The sequence below is a fragment of the Oncorhynchus gorbuscha genome, unplaced genomic scaffold (genome assembly GCF_021184085.1).
Source record: "Oncorhynchus gorbuscha isolate QuinsamMale2020 ecotype Even-year unplaced genomic scaffold, OgorEven_v1.0 Un_scaffold_447, whole genome shotgun sequence".
NCBI classification, from domain to species: Eukaryota; Metazoa; Chordata; class Actinopteri; order Salmoniformes; family Salmonidae; genus Oncorhynchus; species Oncorhynchus gorbuscha.
The window spans coordinates 597,078-618,689 of record NW_025745291.1 but is presented as its reverse complement, the minus strand read 5'-3'; the positions used below and the strand labels follow the sequence as shown (position 1 = coordinate 618,689).

The 21,612-nt window shown below is 35.6% G+C and overlaps 1 protein-coding gene across 2 annotated transcripts in view; it reads left to right on the top strand.

Moving 5' to 3' along the window:
• Nucleotides 1–21,612, top strand: part of LOC124018237 (putative methyltransferase DDB_G0268948) — a 212,118-nt gene that overhangs the window by 4,351 nt on the left and 186,155 nt on the right. For both annotated transcript variants that reach the window (XM_046333499.1, XM_046333500.1), the window contains exons 2-4: nt 15,376–15,536; nt 15,920–16,133; nt 16,768–16,871. In XM_046333499.1, coding sequence (XP_046189455.1) covers nt 15,376–15,536; nt 15,920–16,133; nt 16,768–16,871 — 479 coding nt within the window. The remainder of the gene's footprint in view (nt 1–15,375; nt 15,537–15,919; nt 16,134–16,767; nt 16,872–21,612) is intronic.

Here is a 21,612-nt window from a genome sequence, read left to right as displayed (position 1 = left end):
GCTGATATAAAGCTGATATAACTCTGATATAACTCTGATATAAAGCTGATATAACGCTGATATAACTCTGATATAACGCTGATATAACTCTGATATAAAGCTGATATAACGCTGATATAACGCTGATATAACGCTGATATAAAGCTGATATAAAGCTGATATAACTCTGATATAACGCTGATATAACTCTGATATAAAGCTGATATAACGCTGATATAACGCTGATATAAAGCTGATATAAAGCTGATATAACGCTGATATAACTCTGATATAACGCTGATATAACTCTGATATAAAGCTGATATAAAGCTGATATAACTCTGATATAACTCTGATATAACGCTGATATAACTCTGATATAACTCTGATATAAAGCTGATATAAAGCTGATATAAAGCTGATATACAGCTGATATAACGCTGATATAAAGCTGATATAACTCTGATATACAGCTGATATAACGCTGATATAAAGCTGATATAAAGCTGATATAACTCTGATATAACGCTGATATAACGCTGATATAACGCTGATATAAAGCTGATATAACGCTGATATACAGCTGATATAAAGCTGATATAACGCTGATATAACTCTGATATACAGCTGATATAACTCTGATATAACGGTGATATAAAGCTGATATAAAGCTGATATAACGCTGATATACAGCTGATATAACGCTGATATACAGCTGATATACAGCTGATATAAAGCTGATATAACGCTGATATAACTCTGATATACAGCTGATATACAGCTGATATAAAGCTGATATAAAGCTGATATAACGCTGATATACTGCTGATATAAAGCTGATATAACGCTGATATACAGCTGATATACAGCTGATATAAAGCTGATATAAAGCTGATATAACGCTGATATAAAGCTGATATAAAGCTGATATAACTCTGATATACAGCTGATATAAAGCTGATATAACGCTGATATAAAGCTGATATAAAGCTGATATAAAGCTGATATAACTCTGATATAAAGCTGATATTACGCTGATATAACGCTGATATAAAGCTGATATAAAGCTGATATAAAGCTGATATAACTCTGATATAAAGCTGATATAACGCTGATATAAAGCTGATATAAAGCTGATATAACTCTGATATACAGCTGATATAAAGCTGATATAACGCTGATATAAAGCTGATATAAAGCTGAAATAACGCTGATATAAAGCTGATATAAAGCTGATATAAAGCTGATATAAAGCTGATATAAAGCTGATATAAAGCTGATATAGCGCTGATATAAAGCTGATATAACGCTGATATAACTCTGATATAAAGCTGATATAAAGCTGAAATAACGCTGATATAAAGCTGATATAACTCTGATATAAAGCTGATATAAAGCTGATATAAAGCTGATATAAAGCTGATATAAAGCTGATATAAAGCTGATATAACTCTGATATAAAGCTGATATAACGCTGATATAACTCTGATATAAAGCTGATATAAAGCTGAAATAACGCTGATATAAAGCTGATATAACTCTGATATAAAGCTGATATAAAGCTGAAATAACGCTGATATAAAGCTGATATAAAGCTGATATAAAGCTGATATAAAGCTGATATAAAGCTGATATAAAGCTGATATAGCGCTGATATAAAGCTGATATAACTCTGATATAAAGCTGATATAACGCTGATATAACTCTGATATAACGCTGATATAACTCTGATATAAAGCTGATATAACGCTGATATAACGCTGATATAAAGCTGATATAAAGCTGATATAAAGCTGATATAAAGCTGATATAACTCTGATATAAAGCTGATATAACGCTGATATAACTCTGATATAACGCTGATATAACTCTGATATAAAGCTGATATAACGCTGATATAACGCTGATATAAAGCTGATATAAAGCTGATATAACTCTGATATAACGCTGATATAACTCTGATATAAAGCTGATATAACGCTGATATAACGCTGATATAAAGCTGATATAAAGCTGATATAACGCTGATATAACTCTGATATAACGCTGATATAACTCTGATATAAAGCTGATATAAAGCTGATATAACTCTGATATAACTCTGATATAACGCTGATATAACTCTGATATAACTCTGATATAAAGCTGATATAAAGCTGATATAAAGCTGATATACAGCTGATATAACGCTGATATAAAGCTGATATAACTCTGATATACAGCTGATATAACGCTGATATAACTCTGATATAAAGCTGATATAAAGCTGATATAACTCTGATATAACGCTGATATAACGCTGATATAAAGCTGATATAACTCTGATATACAGCTGATATAACGCTGATATAACTCTGATATAAAGCTGATATAAAGCTGATATAACTCTGATATAACGCTGATATAACGCTGATATAACGCTGATATAAAGCTGATATAACGCTGATATACAGCTGATATAAAGCTGATATAACGCTGATATAACTCTGATATACAGCTGATATAACTCTGATATAACGGTGATATAAAGCTGATATAAAGCTGATATAACGCTGATATACAGCTGATATAACGCTGATATACAGCTGATATACAGCTGATATAAAGCTGATATAACGCTGATATAACTCTGATATACAGCTGATATACAGCTGATATAAAGCTGATATAAAGCTGATATAACGCTGATATACTGCTGATATAAAGCTGATATAACGCTGATATACAGCTGATATACAGCTGATATAAAGCTGATATAAAGCTGATATAACGCTGATATAAAGCTGATATAAAGCTGATATAACTCTGATATACAGCTGATATAAAGCTGATATAACGCTGATATAAAGCTGATATAAAGCTGATATAACGCTGATATAAAGCTGATATAAAGCTGATATAACGCTGATATACAGCTGATATAAAGCTGATATAACGCTGATATACAGCTGATATACAGCTGATATAAAGCTGATATAAAGCTGATATAACGCTGATATAAAGCTGATATAAAGCTGATATAACTCTGATATAACGCTGATATAACGCTGATATAAAGCTGATATAAAGCTGATATAAAGCTGATATAACTCTGATATAACGGTGATATAACGCTGATATAACTCTGATATAACGCTGATATAAAGCTGATATAAAGCTGATATAACTCTGATATAACGCTGATATAACGCTGATATAAAGCTGATATAACGGTGATATAACGCTGATATAACTCTGATATAACTCTGATATAACGGTGATATAACGCTGATATAACTCTGATATAAAGCTGATATAACTCTGATATAAAGCTGATATAACGCTGATATAAAGCTGATATAAAGCTGATATAACTCTGATATAAAGCTGATATAACGCTGATATAACTCTGATATAACGCTGATATAACTCTGATATAAAGCTGATATAACGCTGATATAACGCTGATATAAAGCTGATATAAAGCTGATATAACTCTGATATAACGCTGATATAACTCTGATATAAAGCTGATATAACGCTGATATAACGCTGATATAAAGCTGATATAAAGCTGATATAACTCTGATATAACGCTGATATAACTCTGATATAAAGCTGATATAACGCTGATATAACGCTGATATAAAGCTGATATAAAGCTGATATAACGCTGATATAACTCTGATATAACGCTGATATAACTCTGATATAACGGTGATATAAAGCTGATATAAAGCTGATATAACGCTGATATACAGCTGATATAACGCTGATATAACGCTGATATACAGCTGATATAAAGCTGATATAACGCTGATATAACTCTGATATACAGCTGATATACAGCTGATATAAAGCTGATATAACGCTGATATACAGCTGATATACAGCTGATATAAAGCTGATATAAAGCTGATATAACGCTGATATACTGCTGATATAAAGCTGATATAACGCTGATATAAAGCTGATATAAAGCTGATATAACTCTGATATAACGCTGATATAACGCTGATATAACGCTGATATAAAGCTGATATAACGCTGATATACAGCTGATATAAAGCTGATATAACGCTGATATAACTCTGATATACAGCTGATATAACTCTGATATAACGGTGATATAAAGCTGATATAAAGCTGATATAACGCTGATATACAGCTGATATAACGCTGATATACAGCTGATATACAGCTGATATAAAGCTGATATAACGCTGATATAACTCTGATATACAGCTGATATACAGCTGATATAAAGCTGATATAAAGCTGATATAACGCTGATATACTGCTGATATAAAGCTGATATAACGCTGATATACAGCTGATATACAGCTGATATAAAGCTGATATAAAGCTGATATAACGCTGATATAAAGCTGATATAAAGCTGATATAACTCTGATATACAGCTGATATAAAGCTGATATAACGCTGATATAAAGCTGATATAAAGCTGATATAACGCTGATATAAAGCTGATATAAAGCTGATATAACGCTGATATACAGCTGATATAAAGCTGATATAACGCTGATATACAGCTGATATACAGCTGATATAAAGCTGATATAAAGCTGATATAACGCTGATATAAAGCTGATATAAAGCTGATATAACACTGATATAACGCTGATATAACGCTGATATAAAGCTGATATAAAGCTGATATAAAGCTGATATAACTCTGATATAACGGTGATATAACGCTGATATAACTCTGATATAACGCTGATATAAAGCTGATATAAAGCTGATATAACTCTGATATAACGCTGATATAACGCTGATATAAAGCTGATATAACGGTGATATAACGCTGATATAACTCTGATATAACTCTGATATAACGGTGATATAACGCTGATATAACTCTGATATAAAGCTGATATAACTCTGATATAAAGCTGATATAACGCTGATATAAAGCTGATATAAAGCTGATATAACTCTGATATAAAGCTGATATAACGCTGATATAACTCTGATATAACGCTGATATAACTCTGATATAAAGCTGATATAACGCTGATATAACGCTGATATAAAGCTGATATAAAGCTGATATAACTCTGATATAACGCTGATATAACTCTGATATAAAGCTGATATAACGCTGATATAACGCTGATATAAAGCTGATATAAAGCTGATATAACTCTGATATAACGCTGATATAACTCTGATATAAAGCTGATATAACGCTGATATAACGCTGATATAAAGCTGATATAAAGCTGATATAACGCTGATATAACTCTGATATAACGCTGATATAACTCTGATATAAAGCTGATATAAAGCTGATATAACTCTGATATAACTCTGATATAAAGCTGATATAAAGCTGATATAACTCTGATATAACGCTGATATAACGCTGATATAACGCTGATATAAAGCTGATATAACGCTGATATACAGCTGATATAAAGCTGATATAACGCTGATATAACTCTGATATACAGCTGATATAACTCTGATATAACGGTGATATAAAGCTGATATAAAGCTGATATAACGCTGATATACAGCTGATATAACGCTGATATAACGCTGATATACAGCTGATATAAAGCTGATATAACGCTGATATAACTCTGATATACAGCTGATATACAGCTGATATAAAGCTGATATAAAGCTGATATACAGCTGATATACAGCTGATATAAAGCTGATATAAAGCTGATATAACGCTGATATACTGCTGATATAAAGCTGATATTACGCTGATATACAGCTGATATACAGCTGATATAAAGCTGATATAAAGCTGATATAACGCTGATATAAAGCTGATATAAAGCTGATATAACTCTGATATACAGCTGATATAAAGCTGATATAACGCTGATATAAAGCTGATATAAAGCTGATATAACGCTGATATAAAGCTGATATAAAGCTGATATAACGCTGATATAAAGCTGATATACAGCTGATATACAGCTGATATAAAGCTGATATAAAGCTGATATAACGCTGATATAAAGCTGATATAAAGCTGATATAACTCTGATATAACGCTGATATAACGCTGATATAAAGCTGATATAAAGCTGATATAAAGCTGATATAACTCTGATATAACGGTGATATAACGCTGATATAACTCTGATATAACGCTGATATAAAGCTGATATAAAGCTGATATAACTCTGATATAACGCTGATATAACGCTGATATAAAGCTGATATAACGGTGATATAACGCTGATATAACTCTGATATAACTCTGATATAACGGTGATATAACGCTGATATAACTCTGATATAAAGCTGATATAACTCTGATATAAAGCTGATATAACGCTGATATAAAGCTGATATAAAGCTGAAATAACTCTGATATAACTCTGATATAAAGCTGATATAAAGCTGATATAAAGCTGATATACAGCTGATATAACGCTGATATAAAGCTGATATAAAGCTGATATAACTCTGATATACAGCTGATATAAAGCTGATATAACTCTGATATAAAGCTGATATAAAGCTGATATAACTCTGATATAACGCTGATATAACGCTGATATAACGCTGATATAAAGCTGATATAACGCTGATATACAGCTGATATAAAGCTGATATAACGCTGATATAACTCTGATATACAGCTGATATAACTCTGATATAACGGTGATATAAAGCTGATATAAAGCTGATATAACGCTGATATACAGCTGATATAACGCTGATATACAGCTGATATACAGCTGATATAAAGCTGATATAACACTGATATAACTCTGATATACAGCTGATATACAGCTGATATAAAGCTGATATAACGCTGATATACAGCTGATATACAGCTGATATAAAGCTGATATAAAGCTGATATAACGCTGATATACTGCTGATATAAAGCTGATATAACGCTGATATACAGCTGATATACAGCTGATATAAAGCTGATATAAAGCTGATATAACGCTGATATAAAGCTGATATAAAGCTGATATAACTCTGATATACAGCTGATATAAAGCTGATATAACGCTGATATAAAGCTGATATAAAGCTGATATAACGCTGATATAAAGCTGATATAAAGCTGATATAACGCTGATATACAGCTGATATAAAGCTGATATAACGCTGATATACAGCTGATATACAGCTGATATAAAGCTGATATAAAGCTGATATAACGCTGATATAAAGCTGATATAAAGCTGATATAACTCTGATATAACGCTGATATAACGCTGATATAAAGCTGATATAAAGCTGATATAAAGCTGATATAACTCTGATATAACGGTGATATAACGCTGATATAACTCTGATATAACGCTGATATAAAGCTGATATAAAGCTGATATAACTCTGATATAACGCTGATATAACGCTGATATAAAGCTGATATAACGGTGATATAACGCTGATATAACTCTGATATAACTCTGATATAACGGTGATATAACGCTGATATAACTCTGATATAAAGCTGATATAACTCTGATATAAAGCTGATATAAAGCTGATATAACGCTGATATAGCGCTGATATAAAGCTGATATAGCTGATATAAAGCTGATATAAAGCTGATATAACTCTGATATAAAGCTGATATAAAGCTGATATAACGCTGATATAGCGCTGATATAAAGCTGATATAGCTGATATAAAGCTGATATAACGCTGATATAAAGCTGATATAACGCTGATATAACGCTGATATAGCGCTGATATAAAGCTGATATAACGCTGATATAAAGCTGATATAACGCTGATATAACACTGATATAACTCTGATATAAAGCTGATATAACGCTGATATAACTCTGATATAACGCTGATATAACTCTGATATAAAGCTGATATAACGCTGATATAACGCTGATATAAAGCTGATATAACGCTGATATAACGCTGATATAAAGCTGATATAAAGCTGATATAACTCTGATATAACGCTGATATAACTCTGATATAAAGCTGATATAACGCTGATATAACGCTGATATAAAGCTGATATAAAGCTGATATAACGCTGATATAACTCTGATATAACGCTGATATAACTCTGATATAAAGCTGATATAAAGCTGATATAACTCTGATATAACTCTGATATAAAGCTGATATAAAGCTGATATAAAGCTGATATACAGCTGATATAACGCTGATATAAAGCTGATATAACTCTGATATACAGCTGATATAAAGCTGATATAACTCTGATATAAAGCTGATATAAAGCTGATATAACTCTGATATAACGCTGATATAGCGCTGATATAACGCTGATATAAAGCTGATATAACGCTGATATACAGCTGATATAAAGCTGATATAACGCTGATATAACTCTGATATACAGCTGATATAACTGATATGATATAAAGCTGATATAAAGCTGATATAAAGCTGATATAAGCTGATATAACTGATATAACGCTGATATACAGCTGATATACAGCTGATATAAAGCTGATATAACGCTGATATAACTCTGATATACAGCTGATATACAGCTGATATAAAGCTGATATAACGCTGATATACAGCTGATATACAGCTGATATAAAGCTGATATAAAGCTGATATAACGCTGATATACAGCTGATATAAAGCTGATATAACGCTGATATACAGCTGATATAACGCTGATATAACGCTGATATAAAGCTGATATAAAGCTGATATAACTCTTATATACAGCTGATATAAAGCTGATATAACGGTGATATAAAGCTGATATAAAGCTGATATAACGCTGATATACAGCTGATATAACGCTGATATACAGCTGATATACAGCTGATATAAAGCTGATATAACGCTGATATAACTCTGATATACAGCTGATATACAGCTGATATAAAGCTGATATAAAGCTGATATAACGCTGATATACTGCTGATATAAAGCTGATATAACGCTGATATACAGCTGATATACAGCTGATATAAAGCTGATATAAAGCTGATATAACGCTGATATAAAGCTGATATAAAGCTGATATAACTCTGATATACAGCTGATATAAAGCTGATATAACGCTGATATAAAGCTGATATAAAGCTGATATAACGCTGATATAAAGCTGATATAAAGCTGATATAACGCTGATATACAGCTGATATAAAGCTGATATAACGCTGATATACAGCTGATATACAGCTGATATAAAGCTGATATAAAGCTGATATAACGCTGATATAAAGCTGATATAAAGCTGATATAACTCTGATATAACGCTGATATAACGCTGATATAAAGCTGATATAAAGCTGATATAAAGCTGATATAACTCTGATATAACGGTGATATAACGCTGATATAACTCTGATATAACGCTGATATAAAGCTGATATAAAGCTGATATAACTCTGATATAACGCTGATATAACGCTGATATAAAGCTGATATAACGCTGATATAACGCTGATATAACTCTGATATAACTCTGATATAACTCTGATATAAAGCTGATATAACTCTGATATAAAGCTGATATAACGCTGATATAAAGCTGATATAAAGCTGATATAACTCTGATATAAAGCTGATATAACGCTGATATAACTCTGATATAACGCTGATATAACTCTGATATAAAGCTGATATAACGCTGATATAACGCTGATATAAAGCTGATATAAAGCTGATATAACTCTGATATAACGCTGATATAACTCTGATATAAAGCTGATATAACGCTGATATAACGCTGATATAAAGCTGATATAAAGCTGATATAACTCTGATATAACGCTGATATAACTCTGATATAAAGCTGATATAACGCTGATATAACGCTGATATAAAGCTGATATAAAGCTGATATAACGCTGATATAACTCTGATATAACGCTGATATAACTCTGATATAAAGCTGATATAAAGCTGATATAACTCTGATATAACTCTGATATAAAGCTGATATAAAGCTGATATAACTCTGATATAACGCTGATATAACGCTGATATAACGCTGATATAAAGCTGATATAACGCTGATATACAGCTGATATAAAGCTGATATAACGCTGATATAACTCTGATATACAGCTGATATAACTCTGATATAACGTGATATAAAGCTGATATAAAGCTGATATAACGCTGATATACAGCTGATATAACGCTGATATAACGCTGATATACAGCTGATATAAAGCTGATATAACGCTGATATAACTCTGATATACAGCTGATATACAGCTGATATAAAGCTGATATAACGCTGATATACAGCTGATATACAGCTGATATAAAGCTGATATAAAGCTGATATAACGCTGATATACTGCTGATATAAAGCTGATATAACGCTGATATACAGCTGATATACAGCTGATATAAAGCTGATATAAAGCTGATATAACGCTGATATAAAGCTGATATAAAGCTGATATAACTCTGATATACAGCTGATATAAAGCTGATATAACGCTGATATAAAGCTGATATAAAGCTGATATAACGCTGATATAAAGCTGATATAAAGCTGATATAACGCTGATATAAAGCTGATATACAGCTGATATACAGCTGATATAAAGCTGATATAAAGCTGATATAACGCTGATATAAAGCTGATATAAAGCTGATATAACTCTGATATAACGCTGATATAACGCTGATATAAAGCTGATATAAAGCTGATATAAAGCTGATATAACTCTGATATAACGCTGATATAAAGCTGATATAAAGCTGATATAACTCTGATATAACGCTGATATAACGCTGATATAAAGCTGATATAACGGTGATATAACGCTGATATAACTCTGATATAACTCTGATATAACGGTGATATAACGCTGATATAACTCTGATATAAAGCTGATATAACTCTGATATAAAGCTGATATAACGCTGATATAAAGCTGATATAAAGCTGATATAACTCTGATATAACTCTGATATAAAGCTGATATAAAGCTGATATAAAGCTGATATACAGCTGATATAACGCTGATATAAAGCTGATATAAAGCTGATATAACTCTGATATACAGCTGATATAAAGCTGATATAACTCTGATATAAAGCTGATATAAAGCTGATATAACTCTGATATAACGCTGATATAACGCTGATATAACGCTGATATAAAGCTGATATAACGCTGATATACAGCTGATATAAAGCTGATATAACGCTGATATAACTCTGATATACAGCTGATATAACTCTGATATAACGGTGATATAAAGCTGATATAAAGCTGATATAACGCTGATATACAGCTGATATAACGCTGATATACAGCTGATATACAGCTGATATAAAGCTGATATAACACTGATATAACTCTGATATACAGCTGATATACAGCTGATATAAAGCTGATATAACGCTGATATACAGCTGATATACAGCTGATATAAAGCTGATATAAAGCTGATATAACGCTGATATACTGCTGATATAAAGCTGATATAACGCTGATATACAGCTGATATACAGCTGATATAAAGCTGATATAAAGCTGATATAACGCTGATATAAAGCTGATATAAAGCTGATATAACTCTGATATACAGCTGATATAAAGCTGATATAACGCTGATATAAAGCTGATATAAAGCTGATATAACGCTGATATAAAGCTGATATAAAGCTGATATAACGCTGATATACAGCTGATATAAAGCTGATATAACGCTGATATACAGCTGATATACAGCTGATATAAAGCTGATATAAAGCTGATATAACGCTGATATAAAGCTGATATAAAGCTGATATAACTCTGATATAACGCTGATATAACGCTGATATAAAGCTGATATAAAGCTGATATAAAGCTGATATAACTCTGATATAACGGTGATATAACGCTGATATAACTCTGATATAACGCTGATATAAAGCTGATATAAAGCTGATATAACTCTGATATAACGCTGATATAACGCTGATATAAAGCTGATATAACGGTGATATAACGCTGATATAACTCTGATATAACTCTGATATAACGGTGATATAACGCTGATATAACTCTGATATAAAGCTGATATAACTCTGATATAAAGCTGATATAAAGCTGATATAACGCTGATATAGCGCTGATATAAAGCTGATATAGCGCTGATATAAAGCTGATATAAAGCTGATATAACTCTGATATAAAGCTGATATAAAGCTGATATAACGCTGATATAGCGCTGATATAAAGCTGATATAGCGCTGATATAAAGCTGATATAACGCTGATATAAAGCTGATATAACGCTGATATAACGCTGATATAGCGCTGATATAAAGCTGATATAACGCTGATATAAAGCTGATATAACGCTGATATAACACTGATATAACTCTGATATAAAGCTGATATAACGCTGATATAACTCTGATATAACGCTGATATAACTCTGATATAAAGCTGATATAACGCTGATATAACGCTGATATAAAGCTGATATAAAGCTGATATAACTCTGATATAACGCTGATATAACTCTGATATAAAGCTGATATAACGCTGATATAACGCTGATATAAAGCTGATATAAAGCTGATATAACGCTGATATAACTCTGATATAACGCTGATATAACTCTGATATAAAGCTGATATAAAGCTGATATAACTCTGATATAACTCTGATATAACGCTGATATAACTCTGATATAACTCTGATATAAAGCTGATATAAAGCTGATATAAAGCTGATATACAGCTGATATAACGCTGATATAAAGCTGATATAACTCTGATATACAGCTGATATAAAGCTGATATAACTCTGATATAAAGCTGATATAAAGCTGATATAACTCTGATATAACGCTGATATAGCGCTGATATAACGCTGATATAAAGCTGATATAACGCTGATATACAGCTGATATAAAGCTGATATAACGCTGATATAACTCTGATATACAGCTGATATAACTCTGATATAACGGTGATATAAAGCTGATATAAAGCTGATATAACGCTGATATACAGCTGATATAATGATATACAGCTGATATACAGCTGATATAAAGCTGATATAACGCTGATATAACTCTGATATACAGCTGATATACAGCTGATATAAAGCTGATATAACGCTGATATACAGCTGATATACAGCTGATATAAAGCTGATATAAAGCTGATATAACGCTGATATACAGCTGATATAAAGCTGATATAACGCTGATATACAGCTGATATAACGCTGATATAACGCTGATATAAAGCTGATATAAAGCTGATATAACTCTTATATACAGCTGATATAAAGCTGATATAACGCTGATATAAAGCTGATATAACGCTGATATAAAGCTGATATAAAGCTGATATAACGCTGATATAAAGCTGATATAAAGCTGATATAACGCTGATATACAGCTGATATAAAGCTGATATAACGCTGATATACAGCTGATATACAGCTGATATAAAGCTGATATAAAGCTGATATAACGCTGATATAAAGCTGCTATAAAGCTGATATAACGCTGATATAACGCTGATATAGCGCTGATATAGCTGATATAAAGCTGATATAACGCTGATATAAAGCTGATATAAAGCTGATATAACTCTGATATACAGCTGATATAAAGCTGATATAACTCTGATATACAGCTGATATAAAGCTGATATAACTCTGATATACAGCTGATATAAAGCTGATATAACTCTGATATAACTCTGATATAAAGCTGATATAACTCTGATATAACTCTGATATAAAGCTGATATAACGCTGATATAAAGCTGATATAACTCTGATATACAGCTGATATAAAGCTGATATAACTCTGATATACAGCTGATATAAAGCTGATATAACTCTGATATAACTCTGATATAAAGCTGATATAACGCTGATATAAAGCTGATATAACGCTGATATAACGCTGATATAACGCTGATATAACGCTGATATAACGCTGATATAAAGCTGATATACAGCTGATATAACTCTGATATACAGCTGATATAAAGCTGATATAACTCTGATATACAGCTGATATAAAGCTGATATAACTCTGATATAAAGCTGATTTAACTCTGATATAAAGCTGATATAACTCTGATATACAGCTGATATAAAGCTGATATAACTCTGATATAAAGCTGATATAACTCTGATATACAGCTGATATAAAGCTGATATAACTCTGATATACAGCTGATATAAAGCTGATATAACTCTGATATACAGCTGATATAAAGCTGATATAACTCTGATATAACTCTGATATAAAGCTGATATAACTCTGATATAACTCTGATATAAAGCTGATATAACGCTGATATAAAGCTGATATAACTCTGATATACAGCTGATATAAAGCTGATATAACTCTGATATACAGCTGATATAAAGCTGATATAACTCTGATATAACTCTGATATAAAGCTGATATAACGCTGATATAACGCTGATATAACGCTGATATAACGCTGATATAACGCTGATATAACGCTGATATAACGCTGATATAAAGCTGATATACAGCTGATATAACGCTGATATAAAGCTGATATAACTCTGATATACAGCTGATATAAAGCTGATATACAGCTGATATAAAGCTGATATAACTCTGATATAACTCTGATATAAAGCTGATATAACGCTGATATAAAGCTGATATAACGCTGATATAACTCTGATATAACTCTGATATAACGCTGATATAGCGCTGATATAAAGCTGATATAATGCTGATATAACGCTGATATAAAGCTGATATACAGCTGATATAACGCTGATATAAAGCTGATATAACTCTGATATACAGCTGATATAAAGCTGATATACAGCTGATATAAAGCTGATATAACTCTGATATAACTCTGATATAAAGCTGATATACAGCTGATATAAAGCTGATATACAGCTGATATAAAGCTGATATAACTCTGATATAACTCTGATATAAAGCTGATATAACTCTGATATACAGCTGATATAAAGCTGATATACAGCTGATATAAAGCTGATATAACTCTGATATAACTCTGATATAAAGCTGATATAATGCTGATATAACGCTGATATAAAGCTGATATAACTCTGATATAACTCTGATATAACGCTGATATAACTCTGATATAACTCTGATATAACGCTGATATAGCGCTGATATACAGCTGATATAACGCTGATATAACTCTGATATACAGCTGATATAAAGCTGATATAACGCTGATATAACGCTGATATAGCGCTGATATAACTCTGATATAACTCTGATATAACGCTGATATAGCGCTGATATAAAGCTGATATAACGCTGATATAACGCTGATATAGCGCTGATATAAAGCTGATATAACGCTGATATAACGCTGATATACAGCTGATATAACGCTGATATAAAGCTGATATAACTCTGATATACAGCTGATATAAAGCTGATATAACTCTGATATAAAGCTGATATACCACTGACTTCCGACGTTATTGTCACTTCAGAAAGGAAGGCCGTTCGACCTTGCCGTGGACGTGGGCTGTGGCTCGGGACAGGGGACACTCCTACTGGCCCCTCACTTTACCCAGGTGATTGGGACAGACATCAGCCCCGCCCAGCTGGAGGTGGCTCTGGCCAATAGCAGCGCCCCAAATATCTTCTACAGGTAAGAAGGGGGAGGGGCACGCAGGATAGTGGGCGGGAATTGCTTTGTTGTCCGAGCAAGGATCAAGGTCTCGTCCAAGGTCATACTTTAGTAAGTGAAGTGTTGTATGTATTGTGATGTGTTATATGTCTGTCAGGAAGGTTGCTACTGTTGGCAGACAACAGTGTCTATTGGACAATAAAGTATTCATTCATTCCTTCATATTTAGATGTAATTATCCTGTTTGTTGATACCGTCCCCCATTGAAACATCCCTGTAGTTTGAACTAGTAACATAATTAACTCGGACACGTTGAGGTCCAAAGGTCACCAGTTAAACATCCCAAATGTGTGACCCTTTCGTCAGCATGCAGACATGGTCTCACATCTCCCATAACCCCACAGGCAGTGTCCTGCAGAGGAGTTACCGTTCGCTGACGGCGAGGTAGACTTGGTGACCTCCATGACCGCGGCACACTGGTTCCACCGTCCACGGTTCCTCCAGGAGGCAGACAGGCTGCTGAAGCCCAGAGGGTGTCTGGCCCTGGTCAGTTATACCCTGGACATGGACCTGGAGTACGGACAACACTCCCACACTCTGACTGACATCTGTCATCAGGTCAGATAACAAACCACCGAGGAATTGATTGATTTAATTGATAAGATCATTAAAAATAGCAGGCTGCTCCAGATAGAGACAACATCACATACAATCAACTGACCAACTGACTATGTATAGAGGTCCCACTATCTCAGTGTTAAATGAACCAGTTTAACACTGGATAATTGGGACTCACATGTACTCTGTGAAAGGGTTAAATGTAACACTCTCTGAGTTCAATGTACACTGGGATCTGGCCTTCTATGAAGTGTGTACACTGGGATCTGGCCTTCTATGAAGTGTGTACACTGGGATCTGGCCTTCTATGAAGTGTGTACACTGGGATCTGGCCTTCTATGAAGTGTGTACACTGGGATCTGGCCTTCTATGAAGTGTGTAAACTGGGATCTGGCCTTCTATGAAGTGTGTACACTGGGATCTGGCCTTCTATGAAGTGTGTACACTAGGATCTGGCCTTCTATGAAGTGTGTACACTGGGATCTGGCCTTCTATGAAGTGTGTACACTGGGATCTGGCCTTCTATGAAGTGTGTACACTGGGATCTGGCCTTCTATGAAGTGTGCAAACGGTGTGACTTCAGAGTAAGGAAACAACAGGAAAATAATACTACCTTATTAATGTCCCCCTGCAGTTCTACAAGAACCTGCTGCCATTTCGCAGTGCCCACATAGGTACTACCACAGTCCCTCTCTACAAACAGATGTATGACTCATGCCCGTACCCAGACAAAGAGTGGTGAGTGCTGCTGAAAAGCCACGGTATCCAGACTGCTACTGTATATCTGGCTCTGTGTCTACTGTATATCTGGGCTCTGTGTCTACTATATATCTGTCTCTGTGTCTACTGTATATCTGGCTCTGTGTCTACTGTATATCTGGCTCTGTGTCTACTGTATATCTGGGCTCTGTGTCTACTATATATCTGTCTCTGTGTCTACTGTATATCTGTCTCTGTGTCTACTGTATATCTGTCTCTGTGTCTACTGTATATCTGGTTCTGTGTCTACTGTATATCTGTCTCTGTGTCTACTGTATATCTGGCTCTGTGTCTACTGTATATCTGTCTCTGTGTCTACTGTATATCTGTCTCTGTGTCTACTGTATATCTGTCTCTGTGTCTACTGTATATCTGTCTCTGTGTCTACTGTATATCTGGCTCTGTGTCTACTGTATATCTGTCTCTGTGTCTACTGTATATCTGTCTCTGTGTCTACTGTATATCTGTCTCTGTGTCTACTGTGGACACGGTGCCTTCAGAAAGTATTCAGACCCCTTGACTTGTTCCACATTTTGTTATGTTGCAGCCTTATTCTAAAATGGTTTGAATAAATGAAAATTCCTCAGCAATCTACACACAATACCCCACAATGACGAAGCGAAGACACGTTTTTAGACGTTTTTGCAAATCTTGACATAAGTATTCCCACCATTTGCTATGATATTGAGCTCAGGTGCATCCTGTTTAATGGATCATCCTTGAGATGTTTCTACAACTCGACTGGAATCCAGCTGTGGTCATTTATATTTATTTTAACATGATTAGGAAAGGCACACACCTGTCTATAAAAGGTCCTATAGTTGACAGTGCATGTCAGAGCAAAAACCACGCCATGAGGGTGAAGGAATTGTCTGTAGAGTTCCGAGACAGGATTGTGTCGAGGCACAGATCTGGGGAAGGGTACCAAAACATTTCTGCAGCATTGAAGGTCCCCAAGAACACAGTGGCCCCCATCATTCTTAAATTGAAGAAGTTTGGAACCATCCACTCTTCATAGAGCTGACCACCCGGCCAAACTGAGCAATCAGGGGAGAAGGCTCTTGGTCAGGGAGATGACCAAGAACCCGATGGTCACTCTGACAGAGCTCTAGAGTTCCTCTGTGCAGATGGGAGAACCTTCCAGAAGGACAACCATCTCTGCAGAACTATACCAATCAAGCCTTTATGGTAGTGGCCAGATGGAAGTCACTCCTCATTAAAAGACCCATGGGGCTCCCGAGTGGTGCAGCAGTCTAAGGCACTGCATCTCAGTGCTAGAGGAATCACTACAGACCCTGGTTTGAATCCAGGCTGTATCACATCCGGCTGTTATTGGGAGTCCCATAGGGTGGCGCAGAATTGGCCCAGCGCTGTCCAGGTTTGCCCGGGGTAGGCTGTTATTGTAAATAAGAATTTGCTCTTAACTGACTTGCCTAGTTAAATAAAGGTTCAATTTAAAAATATATAATACGACAGCCCACTTGGCATTTACCAAAAGGCACCTAAAGACTCTCAAATAGTGAGAAACAAGACTCTCTGGTCTGATGAAACCAAGATTGAACTCTTTGGCCTGAATGCCAAGAGTCGCTTCTGGAGGAAACCTGGCACCATCCCTGCGGTGAAGCATGGTGGTGGCAGTATCATGCTGTTTGGATGTTTTTCAGTGGCAGGGACTAGGAGACTATTCAGTATCGAGGGAAAGATGAACAGAAAAAACCTGCTCAGACTTGGGCGAAGGTTCACCTTCCAACAGGACAAAGACCCTAAGCAAAGAGTCAAGACAACGCTGGAGTGGCTTCAGGACAAGTCTCTGGATATCCTTGAGCGGCCCAGTCATAGCCCAGACCTGAACTGCTGTGCAGCAACGCTCACCATCCAACCTGACAGAGCTTGAGAGGATCTGCAGAGAAGAATGGGAGAAACTCCCCATATACAGGTGTGCCAAGCTTGTAGCGGCATACCCAAGAAGACTCAATCGCTTCCAAAGGTGCTTCAACAAAGTCCTGACTAAAGGGTCTGAATATATTTAAAAAATATATATTTTAGAGTAAGGTTGTAATTGAATAAAATGTGTAGGGGTCAAGGGGTCAGAATACTTTACGATTGCCCTGAATATTAGTATACTAGCACAACATCGCCTAGCGTAGCATAGCCTGGTCTAGAGTATCACAGAATAGCATAGCTTAGCCTAGCATAGAATAGCCTGGCCTAGCTTAGCATAAAATAGTATTCTGATTTTGTTCAGTATTTTTGTGTTGCTCTTTCTAGGCATGAGTGTCTGCGGATGAGAGACCGATGCCTCTGAGTGGCTACATCGGCATGGTGGAGACCTTCTCTAGCTATCGGGCGTTGCTGAAGCACGATCCAGTGGAAGCTCACAGGTTCTCCCAGGACTTCAGGAACAGGTGAGCTTCAGCATACAGGTGATCAAAATGATTTGCCGGTTGGAATTAAATTGAATGTGCCTTTAGCAATGTCTACACCATGTTTATTTTTGCAAACTACTGTCTGCACACTTCTATTACATTATGAACACTGGAAGCAACTATCTACGAGGGGAGACTTATCTGCTTATAGGTTTATATATATAAACATTTGAACACAATCCCATAAATAGTGCAGTGCAGGTTGGTTTGAAATGAGTTGAATTTCTCATCTCTGAGAAAATCTCAGTGTGCTGATGACCATCTTCTTTGACTGTCACTCACTCTGTTCCTCCTCTTCTGGCCGAGGTTGCTGTCTGAGATGGGGGAGTCGAATCCAGACACAGAGATCACAGTGGTGATCAAGTATTTCTACTGGCTGGCCTGCAAACCTGCTGCAGCCTGATCTGGGGCAAAAGAAGCAGCAAAACCTGATCTGCAAAGCTGCAGCCTGATCTGGGGCAAAGAAGCAGCAAAAGCCTGCTGCAGCAAACCTGCTGCAGCCTGATCTGGGGCAAAGAAGCAGCAAACCTGCTGCAGCCTGATCTGGGGCAAAGAAGCAGCAAACCTGCTGCAGCCTGATCTGGGGCAAAGAAAGCAAACCTGCTGCAGCCTGATCTGGGGCAAACACAGTCTCTTCCCTTGAGGTTTTCTGCATCTAATGGCAAAATGACATCACTAAAAGAGAGGTTACACATTACAACAAATAAGACCACGTGTTACAATGCAACTTAAATCATTAGTCCATCAAAGTCAAAATGAAAAGTGAACCCACATGAACTCCAAATACCATCTAAAGAAGATGTTTACGATGTTTCAGAATAGTCTGGATACCCGATGAGCTCAACCATTTCTTGTTTTATAAAGAAACAGCTTGTTAAAATACAATTGTCTTCTCTGGTTTACTGTAGAATGAACTGTAACTGGTAATTACAGTGGTTTGCGTTCTGAACACACAGTCTGATGTCTCCAGCCTCTTGCGTATGCGCTCACACATGCTCCCTCGGTGTCCCTCTGAGTGTTGAGGCTGGTGTGTGTGTGTGCATGTGTTTTCAGAGGAGTAGGACTGAGATCCTGCCTGACAGGAGTCAGTCTCTGACAGTAGTGAGGTCTCCCCATCTGAAATGCCATATGGTGCCCCTAGTGGTAGAATAAAGTAATACTTTCCCTACCTCACCTCATAGCCCCATCTCATGGCCCGAATTCAATTCATAGCCCCAACTCATAGCCCCAACTCATAGCCCCAACTCATTGCCCCAACTCATAGCCCCAACACCTAGCCCAAATTCATAACCACAACTCATAGCCCCAACACCTAGCCCAAATTCATAACCACAACTCATAGCCTCAACTCATGGCCAGAATTCATAGCACCACCTCATAGCACCACCTCATAGCCCCACCTCATAGCCCCAACTCATAGCCCCCAACTCATAGCCCCCAACTCATAGCCCCAACTCATAGTCCCACTTTATAGTCCCACCTCATAGCCCCACTTCATAGTCCCACCTCATAGCCCCAAGTGATAGTCCCACCTCACAGCCCCAACTCATAGCCCCAACTCATAGTCCCACCTCATAGCCCCAACTCATATTCCCAACTCATAGCCCCAACTCATAGACCCACCTTATAGCCCCAACTCATAGTCCCACTTTATAGCCCCAACTCATAGCCCATGTGGGTATACCTGACCCACTAAACTCTGACTCTAGGCCTCAACATGGAAGCATTCATCAAGCCTTCTCTGAAGAAGCTTCCCAGAAACTATAGGGGTGTATTCATTAGTGCACACCGTAGAACAACTTTTAGTTCAGGTTTTTCCCTCCCAGTTTGGGCCTGTTTGCTCGTTCCTATTGAATACACCCCAGGTCCTTTATCTCAGTTCTGTTTCTCCTCTTCAGATGTAATGTCAGATGCCCACCGTACCATCTTCCTCTCTAAGGACTAGAGTTACTTTAACTTAGTATTACCGGGCTATTAGTCTCTGCCTGTGGCTGTCTGAGACTAGTGTCTGGGACCACCTTAATGATCATATAGCCAAGCTGACAGCAAGCCAGCTGAGACAGGGGCAATAGGGAGCCAGAGGGCTTTCTGGGTGATGATGTGGGTTTGAGACGGTGGGTTTCTTATTGTGGAAGAGGAGAGGACCTATAAATAGCTATGAATCAGCTCCTTGCGAGTGGTTCTCCTGATTCATTGGGGTCAGGTCTTGGGATGTTTTCACTATCACTTTACATTGTATTCACTTTCTTCCTCTCTCCCTAAGTCACCAGGGTCTGCTTTCCATACCAATCTCA